The following is a 14911-nucleotide window of genomic DNA, read 5'->3' on the forward strand; positions in this document are numbered from 1 at the left end:
TGTGCGCCAGGCCCCATGTGGCTTTTATATGCTGGCGCCCAGAGAGAGGGGATTATAGACACAGAAACAAACTCGCTGAGCTCACAGCCCCCACAGAATAGAAATACCCCATCATCAAAGAGAGAGAGAGACAGAGAGAGTGGGGCAGAAAGAGAGGCAGAGAGACATAGGTTGAAAGAAGAATATGAGGATGCAAATGTGACAAATGGAAAATCAATGTATATTTGGCCTCAGAGGACTTGATGAAGACAAAATAACTTCATACTAACTTGATCACATGAATCCATGAATAAAAGAGAGTGCAGTCAGTGAACTGTTACATACAAAGCCTTAACCCCAATAGTAGATTCATACAAAATTGAATATATCGATTTGTGTACATAGACACGAATTTTAATGGGTTTTTTTCGTGATGGTCAGCACAAAATCAATTCTGACGTAATCTACGTAATTAAGAACCGCGAAGTATAAAAAGTTGCGAACGCTGCATAGAGAGGAGGTTGGGGTTGATGGGTGGGTCAAAAAACCTGAACTTTTGACCAGGAGACCGCTGTTCCTGTCCCGTGTGAAACCACAAGTCAAAGTTGATTTATTTGTCATGTAACTTCCGCACTTAAGTTACAGCACTTCCGGTGTTATTTTAACCAAAACCACAACCTTTTCCTAAACCTAAGCCTAACCAAGTCGATCTTGTCCTACATCTAACTAGGTAGTTTGTTGTCTACAGTAAGCCAAACCATGTCGATCTTTTCCTAAACCTAATTAAGTAGTTTGTTGTCTAAGCCTAACCATGTTGATTTTGTCCTAAACCTAACTAAGTAGTTTTATTTTGAAAAGACTGGAGCAGAAATTGACACGTGCGTCATGTGTTGCTGGACATTCGTAGGAAAACGCACAAAAAATACATTGTTGAAAGTCGTGCTTTGCGTCAGGAAAAAAAGGGAAATTCATGTCTGTACATGAGTCAAGTTTCGTGATTATTTCAGAAAACTCCCGTGAGACTGTGTTGCTTCATAATAATGAGAGCAAGGCTGACCAGGATCACATTTAAGAGCCTGTCACAAAAGTATTCACTCCTATTCCCATCAGTGCTGTAATCAAGAGGCGCTGGAACAAACAATAACAGGAAAAGCAATAAGCTCTGAGAAGCAATAACCTCGCTGTTCCAACTCTGGGCGAGCAGTGAGGTTCAGAGTGTGGTATGTGGACAATAATCTGAATCGCTCTCCTCATCACTGTGGGAGAAGACTATTAAATTAAAGCCCTCTGCCTTTTTTCTTGCGTGGGTGGGTAAAACGTGGTGGGCGTTGGAGTCCACGAGGTGCTTATTCCAAAGTGTACACGAGGGAACGAGCAACCCGGTCGAATGTAACTCCAAACACGGCCGCGCTGGCGAGGTCGCGTCATGTGTGACATCAAGGTTTCACATGTGCTGATGAGGACGGGGGGGAAATAAAGGCTGCAGCTCTTCACCAGATGAGATCCCAAAGTAAAACTACTCATGTCTTGGATTTGGTGGTCGGCCTCATTAATCCTGCAGTCTGAATTTCCTTGAATCCTCGCGCTCAAGTGAGCATCAGGGAAAAGGTCAATGGAGAACTGAGTGAAGGGTTGAATCCCACACTTCCTCAGAGTCAAATATATGTAGAACAAGACGGGAAGTGTCTGACAGCAAGGGGAAGTTAAGTGGGCACCCAAGGGCACATCTCTTACTTGTGGATCCTTGTCTCCCTGTTCTACGTCCTCTAGTGGAGACTGAAGGAGGTGCTTCAGAATGTGACTATTTTCTTTCTTAAAGAGGACCTATCATGCTTATTTTCAGGTTTATACTTGTATTTTGGGCTTCTACTAGAACATGTTTGCATTCTTTAATGTTCAAAAAATGCTTTATTTTTCTCATACCGGCTGTGCTGCAGCACCTCTTTTCTCTGTCTGAAACGGTCTGTTTGAACTCCTGCCCCGCCCTCTCGAAAAGCCCAGTCTACTCTGATTGGTTAGCTGGCCAACTGTTATGTTTGGTCAACCGAACCAAACTCTTTGGACTCCGCTCTAGCTCCGCTCTCACTTGCTTTGTTTGAGGGCGTGCCAAACTAGCTACTAGGCAAAGTGTGTTACTTGGTGACATCACCACGTTACGAAAGAAAAGGCAGAACTTCAAGTGAGGCGTTTCAGGAGCAGTGTTTCTGTAGGGGAGAGTAACTCCCTTTGGCGTGGACTTTGCGCTTTGTAACTTTGCAGAACTTTTACATGCAAAAAAACTAAATAACGCACTAAAGGAAAGGGAAAAAGCACAAAAACATAATAGGTCCCCTTTAAAACACATCACAGATAATGGAGATTACAAAGCATAAGTAAGAGAAGTGTAGAAGAAACAAAAAATAGGTATTCCGTTATCAGATGGATTTAATTTTATTTAAAGATACTAAATGCGAGATTGGGAGCATTTTTATTGCCTCCGCACAGCTAACATGGCTCTCACAACGGCTGAGCCAGCAGCTTGTAGCTAACGGTGCTAACAGCACTAAACGTGAAAACAACGACAACAGTGCTGACAGAGCTAAAAGTGTTAACCTGGAGGGGATCCGGAGGCTGGGGGCTACGCTTTCGCAACGGCGCCGTCGGTCAGGACGGCGTTATCAGCTGTAACCGCCGTATAGGTGCAGTGCAGAGCGGCGGCTATGAGCTAGCCAGTGGGGCATGCTCACATGCACTAAAAAGCACACGTGGCCAGACAGTCGATGTCAACAAAGTACAGACTACATCTGATTACAATACACACAGAGGGAGAGCGACTTCATTCTCTGCTCAGGTAGACATTACATCGCTAAGGTGCGCTAATAAAACATGCTCTTCAGAAAGCCCTTTGATCAGTGTCTGGAGCATTGCTGATGTACCTTCAAGTGTGTGAAAAACATCTTCAAATTCAATAAAGGTTTGATTAATCTTCTTGCACACAGTCCAGAAATAAATAGCAGTTCATTGTGCCGGTGTTGACATATTATATTTGACGTTTCATATACAGGCCTTTTATATCTTGTGTCTGGTATTAGAAATACAGCCGTCAACACAGCAGGACGGTCACACATGACTGAACAAAGATATATAACACGTATCTGCCCTTTTTTGATAAATATATAGTTATATAAAAGTATCGTGCATCTCATTCTTTCATGTCCCCCTCACATCGAGGCTTTTACATCAACTACTACACAACAGAAAATCTATTGACTCCATCAGTCCATCCATCTGTTTATCCATCAATATATCAACCTATTTATAAGACTAAAAATATGTGAAATGAAAGGTCAACATTTCCATAAAACTCTGTCTTTATTAAGTGTGTCCCATATAGTTCATATATCCGAAAAGTTTATATTTGTATGTAGTCAGAAGCAAATTCTCCAAATGTTAAGTGGAGCATCCTGAGGGTCTTCCAGCAGATAATGATGTATACCCACTAGGGCTTTCAATCAATTAAAATATTTAATTGCAATTAATTGGCTAATTTTTTATCTGGCAAATATGCTTGCTCTATGCAAATGTAGGTATTTATTTTCAGGCTGTCAAAGTTAACGCAATAACGCGTATATTTGCCCGCTCCCATGTTGATAAGAGTATTAAATACTTAACAAATCTCCCTTTAAGGTACATTTTGACCAGATAAAAAATGTGCGATTATTCATGATTAACTATGGACAATCATGCGATTAATCGTGATTAAATATTTGAATCGATTGACAGCCCTAATTTATTTATTATTGGAAATCAATCAACATCACAAAACAGTGACAAATATTGTCCAGAAACCGTCACAGGTACTGCATTAAGCATACAAAATATGCTCAAATCATAACATGGCAAACTGCAGCCCAACGGGCAACAACAGCTGTCAGTGTGTCAGTGTGCTGACTTGACTATGACTTGCCCCAAACTGCATGTGATTATCATAAAGTGGGCATGTCTGTAAAGTGGAGACTCGTGGGTACCCATAGAATCCATTTACATTCACATATCTTGAGGTCAGAGGTCAAGGGACCCCTTTGAAAATCGCCATGCCAGTTTTTCCTCGCTAAAATTTTGCGTAAGTTTGGAACATTATTTAGCCTGCTTCACGACAAGCTAGTATTGACATGGTTGGTAACAATGGATTTCATTGATTTCATATGATCGTCACTCTAGCTTTAAAACTGAGCGGCGTTTAAACAAATTTGCGTTAACGCATTGTTATTATCACGTTAACTTTGATAGCCCTAATACCCACATTGGATTTATGAAGTAAAAGGAAGGTAGTCCTCAATGGAGTGATTACTATTAGAGTGCATAATCCTGTAAAATTCATATTAATTTTAGTCATACACGATCGTGACAAGACACCTGCAATCACCACCTGAATAATTCAGGTTTGAGTAGTGCTAAAAAAAAAAAAAAAACACATCACTATATGCATGCGTAAGTGTTGAGAATGACTTTGGAAATTCTGTTGGGAAAACTTTGGTGGTCGTGACTTCGGTGTGAGAGTGTGTCTTCATGTGTCTGCGTGACGGTCAGCATCCTCCTCATATGCTCTCTAGATGAAATGTTAAGGAGCGAGGCCCAGATGAGGTCAGGGGGGGGATGTTGTTGCTGTGGCAACTGTGTGGCCAATTGTGTGAAGTGGTGGACTGGGGGGGGTTTATATTAAAACAATAATGTTCTGTGGATGTGATACAGGGTCCAGCTTCACAGACTGACAGTATTTCAACACGGCAAAGTTATTTTTTTCTTTTGCAGTTCTTGTATTTTTGCACGAGAAATATTCTCTTAGACCACTTTTCTAGCAATGTTTTTCATTGAAGATAACGTTATGTTATTATTCATTACTTCTCATCATTAATTGAATTCCTCTGTCCCAATTTCCTCGACTTTTAGGAGCCATCATTGAACCAGGCTCTCCAAATCCTTCTCATTCTCTGCCTATAGCCCGGCCATTGTTGCTCTATACGATGGCTCTGCTGACCTATACGAATAGACCAACAACAGCCTCACATTCCTCAGCCTCACCTCTGTGCTGCAGCTCTATAGGCAGGCCAGCATGTGCTGAGTCGACAGGCCGCATCACAGGGTTACAAAGAGAGAGAGAGCGCGAGATGAGCCGCACGCTCACCGGCGCGCGCGCACACAAACCCGTTTTTGACGCACAATAAACATGAGAACAGAGAAGCGCGCGGGAGGTTCACGCTCACCTGAGTCAAGTTGGTCACAGTTAGCTATAGGTCTACCGGATCTCTGCTTTCAAAATAAAAGCCTTGATAGTTCTGAGGCCAGCTCAGAAGTAGGGGGACACTAATCATTATTTTCATTAGGCTATTTATTGTAGGGCCTAACATCATGTAACACAAATACAGGGTTCCCATACACAACTTTGGCATTACGTGTCTTGGGGTGTTTCTGCAACTATACGGTCATGCAAGTATGTAATATGTATGTAATACATATTAACAGGTACACACAATTACATATAGTGGTTAAGATTTTAATCTTTAACGGGTTTGTTTTTAATGAATTTCATCACTTGTTCTTTTACTAAATGTCCTCACCACAACATTACAATAATGTTAATTTTATACATTATCCTTTTTTAAATTCTATAATATTTTAAGACATTTAAATTCATTTTTATTAAGCTTTGCATCATTGTAAATATTGATGTAAAAACATTTTTTTAAAATAGGGGATTTCATGATAAACTCTACACCCTGAAAATTTTAGACAGTAGCCATAGATGTCAGTCTTCATACATAAAAAAATATTAAAAATATGTTGTGTTTTATGACAGATATTGCAATTCTAATGTCTAATGTCTTCACCACAACGGTAAGAGAACATGTTGCGAAAATGACACTTTTGCCAATATTGCAGATAAATGGCAGCTAGCGAGGTCTGCTATGTTAGCTTTGACTCTTAGCGTCTAATATATACATGAATTCAACAGTAATATTAAGTTATTTTAAATGTAGTTAAAAATACACAGTTACTAAGCCGTATGATAGGAACACACAATAAATACTTGAGAAGAAAAGGTGATCTTAAACTCATTTTTCTTGATCTGGGAGGTCCCATATTTGGGCGGCCCAACCTGTCATCCATGTGCTCACTTCTGTTTCCATAGAAACTACATTTGTTTGGCTTTGAATTAAACTTTTACTATGGTATTTGTTCAGTGTCGCTGTAAGGACTCAGAAGTGTTTGACAGGCGCATTTAGATGAAAAAAAATCATATAAATGATTTCCAAACAAATAAATATGTTTAATGTGGTGTAAAGTAATATGCATATGAAACAATTCCATTTGAAATAATGACATATTGGAATTGAATTAGCTCATATCGTATCTCGTATCTCAACATCGAGACCACAGTTGTGGGACATGAAGAAAAGTGGCGTTTGGACCCATAAAATGCTCCTTAAATTTGATTAAATCACATTAATTAGTAATTATTTTTTTATGTCAAGATGGGTAATAACACTGCATAGCCTATATATTTATCACTGCACTGCAAATTTTAACCAAAATCCCCAATTTTTGCCAATTATTTTCTCTATTAAGCAGTTAGCAGTTTAGTCTAGAAAATTACTTCCAGGATAGGCTACTCTATTTAGGCTATTCGCCTAATCATTTGATAACTTAAAAACGCACAAAATGAATTTATCTGAATGATTATATATTTTTTTTATATATTTTATTTTTTCCCTTTTTTCGAGGTTGTTTTCATATATGCAATTTACAGTTTGTTGAGCTTATAGACGAACTCATTAAGTACACTAGAGAAAACAACTTCAACATTCAAAATTGAAATAACATTAAGAAATGAAATAATAATAATAATAATAATGAAAAGAAAGAATAGAATACAAAAATAAAAAAACACAAAAAAACAATAATAATACAATAATAAGAGAGTAATAATAATAAATGAAATAAAAAATGGGCACACATATGCATCCTCCTTCGGGTCAGGTCACCTCCAAGCATATGTATATATATGTGCATGCGTGTTAACCCATGTAGCTATAATTTTCCTTCTGCTAGACTCCATCTCTTCTCAAAAACATCCTTATCCATTTAACTTATTTTTGAATGACTATATTTGTAGTTTTTCACTTTCTGTATTACTCCTATAATAATAATCATTGGAACACAAGTGTGGCTTGTTATTTTGTTCAACATAGAGCTTAATTTTGAAGAGCCTATAACCGGAAGTGTCACCATGAATTCGGTCTGGCTTCACACTTTGTCAAACTCGCCTCGTTTACATCATTAGAGGGGATGGAGAAGGGACAACACGCGCACACGCGCGCGAGCATGAGGTCCCCCCGCGTGGACGCCGGTATAAAACAGAAGCGCCAGGTTCACACAAAAGTCTCCACGTGAAGAGGATTTGGTGAGCGAGTAGAGGAGAGGAGAGCGGAGAGCGGAGAGCATCCAGGTAAGAAGCAGCAGGAGCAGGTAAAATAAACTGACTGAGATAAACTCTCCCACGGGATGGACTCACTTCACTGAATTACTTAGAGGATTAAATATTTGTTTTGGCTTCTCCTAAACCAGACATTTTAGTTTCTAGCTTGTCATTAGTGATATAAGAAGTTGTAAAATTATTTTAATTTATACGGTGGAAAAACACTGTTAGTTACAACAAATTGAAACTATTTAAATCCACTTAAAGTTCACATTTAAGGGAATATTATAATAATAATAATAATAATAATAATAATAATAAATTGGATTTATATAGCGCCTTTCAGAAACCCAAGGACACTTTACAAAGGAGGCACACAAAATCATCCTAATAAATAACACAGAGGAGAAACTATAGCTAAGTAATTAAAAGAGAGATGTGTAGGAAGAGTCAGCTGAGATCATAGGCCTTGATGAACAGGTGGTGTTTGAGGTGTTTTTTGAAAGTGTCCAGGGACGCTGAAAGCTCTGTCGCCGAATGTTCTCCAATAAATCTAAATTTACCATACATTTGACTGTTATACCCCTTCTCTTATTGTTTTCTTGTTTTCTTTTCCACTTTAGAAATGAATCGATTTACTAGAAACCACATGACCTCCCCCATGTACTTCCCCAGCATGGGTACAGCCCCTTTCTTTAAGGTGAATTCACACACACACATAAACACACGCACACACACACACACACACACACACAGTACACACCCTCATGTCTCTCCCCCCCTGTGTGCAGGTGACTGTGTTTGAGCGGGAGTACTTCCAGGGCAAGTGTCTGGAGTTCACCAACGAGTGCTGCAACATCTATGACTGCGGCCTGGACAACATCCGCTCCATCCGAGTGGAGAGTGGAGCGTGAGTCACACAGCAGCCTGTACGCCTGCACGTCTCTGTGGACAGCTGACTGACTCTGTGTGTGTGTGTGTGTGTGTGTGTGTTTATGTAAGTGTGTGTGTCTGTGAGACGGAGGTAGGTAGAGAGATAATGAGAGAGGAAGGAAGTAGTGTCCAGGCTCCCACTAAAAGCCTATCACCTCTGAGGTCACTATAATCCTACCTACATGTATATGGTGCACCCAGTTATGAGCAGTTAGTGGGAGGAGGTCGTCTTCTTTTGGCCACAGCTGCCTTTTTCAGAGGAAGTACTGAGAAAGTTTTTTATCACGATCACCCGAAGGAGCTGACGGGGTGAGCCTGTAAGCAATTTACACTGCAAGGGTTTCACTTTGTGGAGCTTTATTCAGAGCTGGCGTACGTGCCTCACACTGTGATCAACAGTTATCGTTGGTCAGTGGGGGTTAATTTGAGGCCGCACGCCTGCTTTTATCCTTTAGATGAAATGGTGCGATACTTCCAGTTCTCAGCGTATGCGGAGGAAAATGTCAAGATCCCTCTGATGAAAAGCACACTGAATTCTTAGATACACTGCTCTGAGAACCATCTATTGGCAATAGCTTGTAATGAAAAAATAAATTGCACTATAGATACTATACTCTCTATTTCTATGGCTCAGTTTTCACGTTGGTAACTAATTACTTTCAATTTTAAAGCCTCTGAAAACTGGGTTTTAAATATGAAATATTCATGACTAAAGTTAAAGAAACATCCTGAGGTATTATCAGTTGAGGTACTTGTACTTTACGTGAGTATTTCTATTTTAGGGTATTTTATAAGTAAGCAAATGTTGTACTTTTTTTACTCCACTACATGTATTTAACAGTTATTATTATTAGTTACTTGTTTAATACATATTGATTAATATATTACAAAACATATGGACTTGTTGGAACAGTATATCAAAGAAGATGCATTATTAGTAGGGCTGTCAATCAATTAAAATAGTTAATTGCGATTAATCGCATGATTGTCCATAGTTAATCACGATTGATTACAAATTAATCGCACATTTTCAATCTTTTTAAAATGTACCTTAAAGGGAGATTTGTCAAGTATTTTATACTCTTATCAACATGGGAGTGGGCAAATATGCTTGCTTTATGCAAATATATGTATGTATTTATTATTGGAAATCAATTAACAACACAAAACAATGACAAATATTGTCCAGAAACCCTCACAGGTACTGCATTTAGCATAAAAAATATGCTCAAATCATAACATGGCAAACTCAACGTGCCCACTACAACCCAAAAAATCGCAAGTTACGTTAATGCGTTAAAGAAATTAGTGGCGTTAAAACGAATTTGCATTGACACAATAATATCGCATTAATATTAACTTTTTCGTTTTGTGTGGGTATTAAGTGCTCAAGTTATGTAGTTGTGTTTTATCATCATACATTTCCAAAACATCTGTTATTGGTTGGAGAGAGTGCAGCCTCCTCCTCCTCTGTATACATCAAGCAGCCATCTGTTGGTGACTCCTCACAGGGGAAGAAAACCTTTTTTTGAGTGCCACCCTCAGTAATTTGACGCACTTTGCACCAAATCTTCACTCTGAGCAGCTTCATACATAACAGCCTTAGTCATGCTGTGTATAGTTTGCCAAAGTCAGACAAACACTTGCTGACTTCAGCAGCTCAATGAAGATTTAGCTCCAGTTTTTCAGAGCGGAAAACGGTGAGAACTGATTATCACGGAGAGGGCAACTGTACTATTTGTAGACCAAGGAAAGGAAAATGCAATCACTGAAAACCAACTCAGGATATTTTGTAGAAACTGAGGTAAATAGGTAGGTTACAGGCTACATTCAGAACCAAATATTAACGAAATGAGCAACTAGGACAGTCTGGAAATTGCCTTTGTAGACTCGCACCCTGTTCTTCTTCTGAAACTCCTTGTTTTCTTGGTTTTCATGTTGTAATTTCAACTGACAGATTTTTCTGCCCTGACAGAATTGTGCAACTCGTCAAGGTTTCAGAGCCAACGGGAAAAAACTCAAAAGTGCATGATGGTCAATGTGCGACTATGGCTGTTTTTTGTTGTTTATAAAAAGGTGACATTAAGAAGAACAGTACTTATATATAGTTAATATATCCATTCTTAACATGGTCTAATATCAATTGGTCATTTTTCTTCTTCAGCCATCATTTTGTGATGATTTTCTGATCAAATTTTTAAAAAAATGGTGGATATCACCTTTAAAGATTAATCAGTGGGCTACCTCTGGGGTCTGAAAAGTGAAGCCAATGCAGAAGTGCCTTAAACTTGCATTCTTTCTAACAGCCAGCAGGGGGTGACTCCTCTGGTTGCAAAAAGAAGTCTATGAGAAAATGAGCCTACTTCTCACTTGATTTATTACCTCAATAAACATTGTAAACATGAGTTTATGGTCTCAATCGCTAGCTTCAAGTCTTCTTCAATACAGCATGATGTTCATTTAGTAAATTATGGTCCCATTTAGAGTCAGATAGACCATAAAGCAGGGGATGCTTTAGGGCGGGGCTACCTTGTGATTGACAGGTCGCTACCACGGCGTTGTCCGTGTTTTCTTCTTAGAGCTTTAACCACACAGTGTGTTTTCAGTTCATGAACGTTAATATTAACATTTAGGTCGCCGTCAGTCTACAAACCAATAGGTGACATCACTGTGACTACGTCCACTTCTTATATGCAGTCTATGACTGTGCTCCCTCTCCTCGTGTGCTTTATACTTTGCTCACCCCGTCTAATGTCACCTGTCTGTTTTATGTTCAGACTGTTTACTCACCCGTCTGACTATTTCTCCTCTTCCACCCGTGTGTCCAGTTGGGTGGGATTCGAGCACCATGACTTCCAGGGCCAGCAGTTCATCCTGGAGAGGGGAGAGTACCCCAACTGGGACGCCCACAGCGGCTCCCTGTCCTACCACAACGAGTTCTTCATGTCCTTTCGCCCCATCTACTGTGCCGTGAGTACCTGTAGAGGACGGGGAAGGGCATGGGAAGAGAGAAGTGGGAGTGAAAGAGCGAGAAAGGGCAAATGGAAATGAGAGGATAGTGAGTGCCAGAGTGACAGAAGGAGGGAGTGATCAGAAGCCACACAGCCAGTGACTGAGACAGCACAGAAATAGAAATGAGACAACTCGGTGTCCTGCGTGCTCTGTACGTCTCTGTCTGACAGGCCTAACGCTAACTCTCTATTGCACCCCCCTCCACAGTCTCACCAGAGCAGCCGTATGATGATCTTTGAGAAGGAGAACTTCATGGGCCGCAACACTGAGCTGTGCGACGACTACCCCTCCCTGCAGGCCATGGGCTGGTTCAAGCCCGAGGTGGGCTCCATGCACGTGCAGTGTGGAGCGTAAGTCAGTTCTTCATCCCAACACATTCTAGTTCAGTTTGGAAAGGTCTTCATCATAAAATGGTTCAGAAGGCTTTAAATAGAAACTAAACAAGCAGAAAAGTACAGTACTAAAGAATACAACAGGGCAAAATAAACTAAGAGACATCCATATTGTGGTTATATCAGTAGAGACATTTTAGGAAGCATATCGTGTCCCAAAGCAATTAAAACCCTAATTTACACGCTTGTAATCACACTCACACTTTACTCTCAAGGCGGCTCTTCTCAGTTTGTCTTTGCCTTTTTTTTCCTCTTTTGTGAGCTGCATCTGATTTTTAATGATTTCCTCCTCCACACTTTAATCTCTTAAAACACTGAATTCCCGCTTAAACGTCCCCTTGAGCAGCTTTAAGAAGTCCCAAAACTGTTCAATAATGTTCTAACACTTTCTCAAAGCTGGATCACACTTATGTTCAGTCAAAGAAATATTCAAAACCATGATGTCATTAGTCCACCCCTAGCAACATGGGCTTCGGGATGGCAATAGAGAGTGCTACAGGAATGAGTCCTAAATCCCGTAAATGAGTTCGCATTTTAGCACTTCCAGTTCCCTCGTCTGGAAGTCAATGGGTTTAGTAAATACCCCACTCGTGAATTTTGAAGCCTTTATGTGTCTTAAAATAGGGGGTTGCTAACAAGTGGCTAAATGAGACTACTAAACGTCATCACGGCGACTCATCCGCCTTTACAGCCTCGATGTGTTTACTCGTGTTCATGCAACCTTGGTGTAGTTCGTTTATAGCCTAACGTTAGCTTTTTACTTCGGACGATTGCATTCATGCTTCAAAAATCATAAAAGTGGTGTTCAGTTGTGAAGATTATTTTATTGAGCAAAACGTGTAAGTATCATAAACATTTGTTTGCCGCAGAGTTTATTTTCTGCAATAATCCAAAACCCAATTGAAAAATCCCATTGGCTTTTTTTGTCGAGGGAACCCAGGGCAATGCTAACTTCCTGGTTGGCCTACAAAAATATGTCATCCCTGGAGCACTCTATATATGGCCCCTTTGCCTCTGTCAGCTTCTCTTTATATGGGCATTTGTCTTTCGCACGTACTTTTATACATTTCTGATGATGAACAATTGACAGATGAAAAGAACGTTGTCTATCGAAGCTCCGTACGCTACCCTTCAAAAATGGCGGTGCGTCCCAGAATGCTCCACGATTCCCCATTCCCTATCTTAATGGCACATATTAGCTTGTAACAGAGCGAATCAGCACGTTGGCTGATAAATAACAAGAAAACGCAGCACATAGATGCCAGTAATATAGAATATAGATTTTTTTTTGCTATATAATGTTCCACTCAGTTCATGCCTCACAATTCGTCGATATCTGATTTAGCCTGAATACCACCTGAAGAAATTCTTTATGTAAAGTAAATCAGAAAAATGTGATTCAGCTCTTCTAACTTACCTACTTTCCTTCCTCCTGCCTCCAGCTTCGTGTGCTATGAGTACCCTGGCTACAGAGGCCAGCAGTACATCATGGAGTGCGAGAGACACAGCGGAGACTACCAGCACTGGAGGAACTGGGGCTCCCACTGTCAGACTCCAAAGATCCAGTCCATCAGACGCATCAGGCACTGAGAAGGAACGGATCAGGACAGGCAACAGTTAACGGCTCAGGCTAACACCTGGACGCTGTACTTTAGGGGTTCCTGCCTGTGGGCCGAAAGCCTGAACTTAAGCTTTGGTTCAGAGTTTAAGGCTTCATTTGTCAGGACCGCAACACTACAACACAATCCATCAATGACGTAGCAGCTACCTCTTTATCCCAGCTCATATTCATATTTCTGTTAATACTCATTTTGTTTTAGTACAAGTGAAATAAAGCTCAGATTGAGAACATGAGAAGTTCTTTCTGTCATTCCTGTGTGAGTGCACGTATGCAAAGAGAACATTTATACATGTGTGGGTATGTAAATGTACCCGTCACCATAACTGCAAAGAAATTAATTTTAGTCTTGCTATTCTTTGTACATTAAAGTTTCCATGGCGATGAGTGATTGGCTCACCCACCAGTCAAGACACATACAACAGCAGTTAGTTTCAACACAATCTTTAGTCGAACATACAGGTGTAATCAAGAGAGACGTACAAAATACCACGGTACCATGTGACCGGGGCAGAGTTTCACACTGTTTAAGTCAGTAACATGACATTACATAAATTAACAGGGATCAGTGCGACATCACACTGCTTTGGCATCAGTTCATTGAAAAGACTGATTTTCATTATTCCTTCCTCCCACAGCAGGTTTAAAGAGAATTTCCTACTGTGATTGCTTTAATAGAATAAACTATAGGTGAACTAACCCCAACACTAATGTCTGAGAACACTACCTAAAAGTATGTGAACCTTTAGCCCAGTTTCCACCACAGGAACCTTCCCCCAGTACTATGAACCTTTTGAGGGACTCATTGCGTTACGACTGTAGGGACCAGGGTCTAAATTAAGTTCAGGGGACATTTTATAGGGCCTTTTTACCCCCCAAAAAGGCCCTGGTCGGGGGGTAGTACTTTCTGAAAGTACCGGAACTTTCGGGTTGTAGTTTGCAGGGATGACACACACACAGCACCGCTGCTTCAACGGCTTCAACTTGTGTAACGCTTCATTCATAAACAAGGAAGTACTCTAGTATCAATTTAGGACCATTTTAGGACGAGGGGAGAGCATTTCTCTTTGTTTGATACCATTGAAAGTAAAGTTAGGCTCTGCTGTCGGCTTCCCGACGCATTAAAAAAAAAAAAGAGAGATTGCGAGGGCGAGCGGTAACGTTAGAAGAGGGAGACATTGCGGTGATGCTGTGAATGACAGAAAAAGTTATTTTCTGATTGTTTCACTGCGTTAACGGTCTAAGGCAAAAATAAATAATCCTCAAACACTCAACAGATGATTTACTGTGGAGACAGATGCTCTTAGTTTCATTTTCCTTTGCTGCCTTTCATTCATTACATCCAACAAGTATCAGTAAATACGTATCTGGTCACCTAAGCCACGCCGGTAGCTGAAAGTAGCTGCCGTGCAATGTAAAGGTAGACCTATTTTGCATGAAAATTACATGAATAATAAAAACAAATCCCACAAAACTGACTTCAGATTAGGACGTAACTTACAAACATGGACATGGGACACG

At 40.2% G+C, this 14911-nt stretch overlaps 1 protein-coding gene across 1 annotated transcript; it reads left to right on the forward strand.

The window, feature by feature from the left end:
• The first annotated feature begins 7313 nt into the window (after positions 1-7313).
• Positions 7314-13626, forward strand: LOC119484586 (beta-crystallin A1-like). The gene is made up of 6 exons (XM_037763487.1): positions 7314-7465; positions 8059-8135; positions 8227-8345; positions 11197-11338; positions 11588-11730; positions 13215-13626. Exons 2-6 carry the CDS (start codon positions 8061-8063, stop codon positions 13360-13362), a joined length of 627 nt encoding a protein of 208 aa, XP_037619415.1. The 5' UTR covers positions 7314-7465; positions 8059-8060; the 3' UTR covers positions 13363-13626.
• The last annotated feature ends 1285 nt before the right edge of the window (positions 13627-14911 follow it).

This window comes from Sebastes umbrosus, chromosome 3, assembly GCF_015220745.1.
Source record: "Sebastes umbrosus isolate fSebUmb1 chromosome 3, fSebUmb1.pri, whole genome shotgun sequence".
NCBI classification, from domain to species: domain Eukaryota; kingdom Metazoa; phylum Chordata; class Actinopteri; order Perciformes; family Sebastidae; genus Sebastes; species Sebastes umbrosus.

Bases quoted from the DNA above. Each gene is read 5' to 3' on its own strand.
- LOC119484586 (XM_037763487.1), top strand. From the start codon at position 8,061: ATGAATCGATTTACTAGAAACCACATGACCTCCCCCATGTACTTCCCC. The intron at 8,136-8,226 runs GTGAATTCACAC...CCCTGTGTGCAG, and splicing joins GTACAGCCCCTTTCTTTAAG to GTGACTGTGTTTGAGCGGGA. The intron at 8,346-11,196 runs GTGAGTCACACA...CCGTGTGTCCAG, and splicing joins ATCCGAGTGGAGAGTGGAGC to TTGGGTGGGATTCGAGCACC.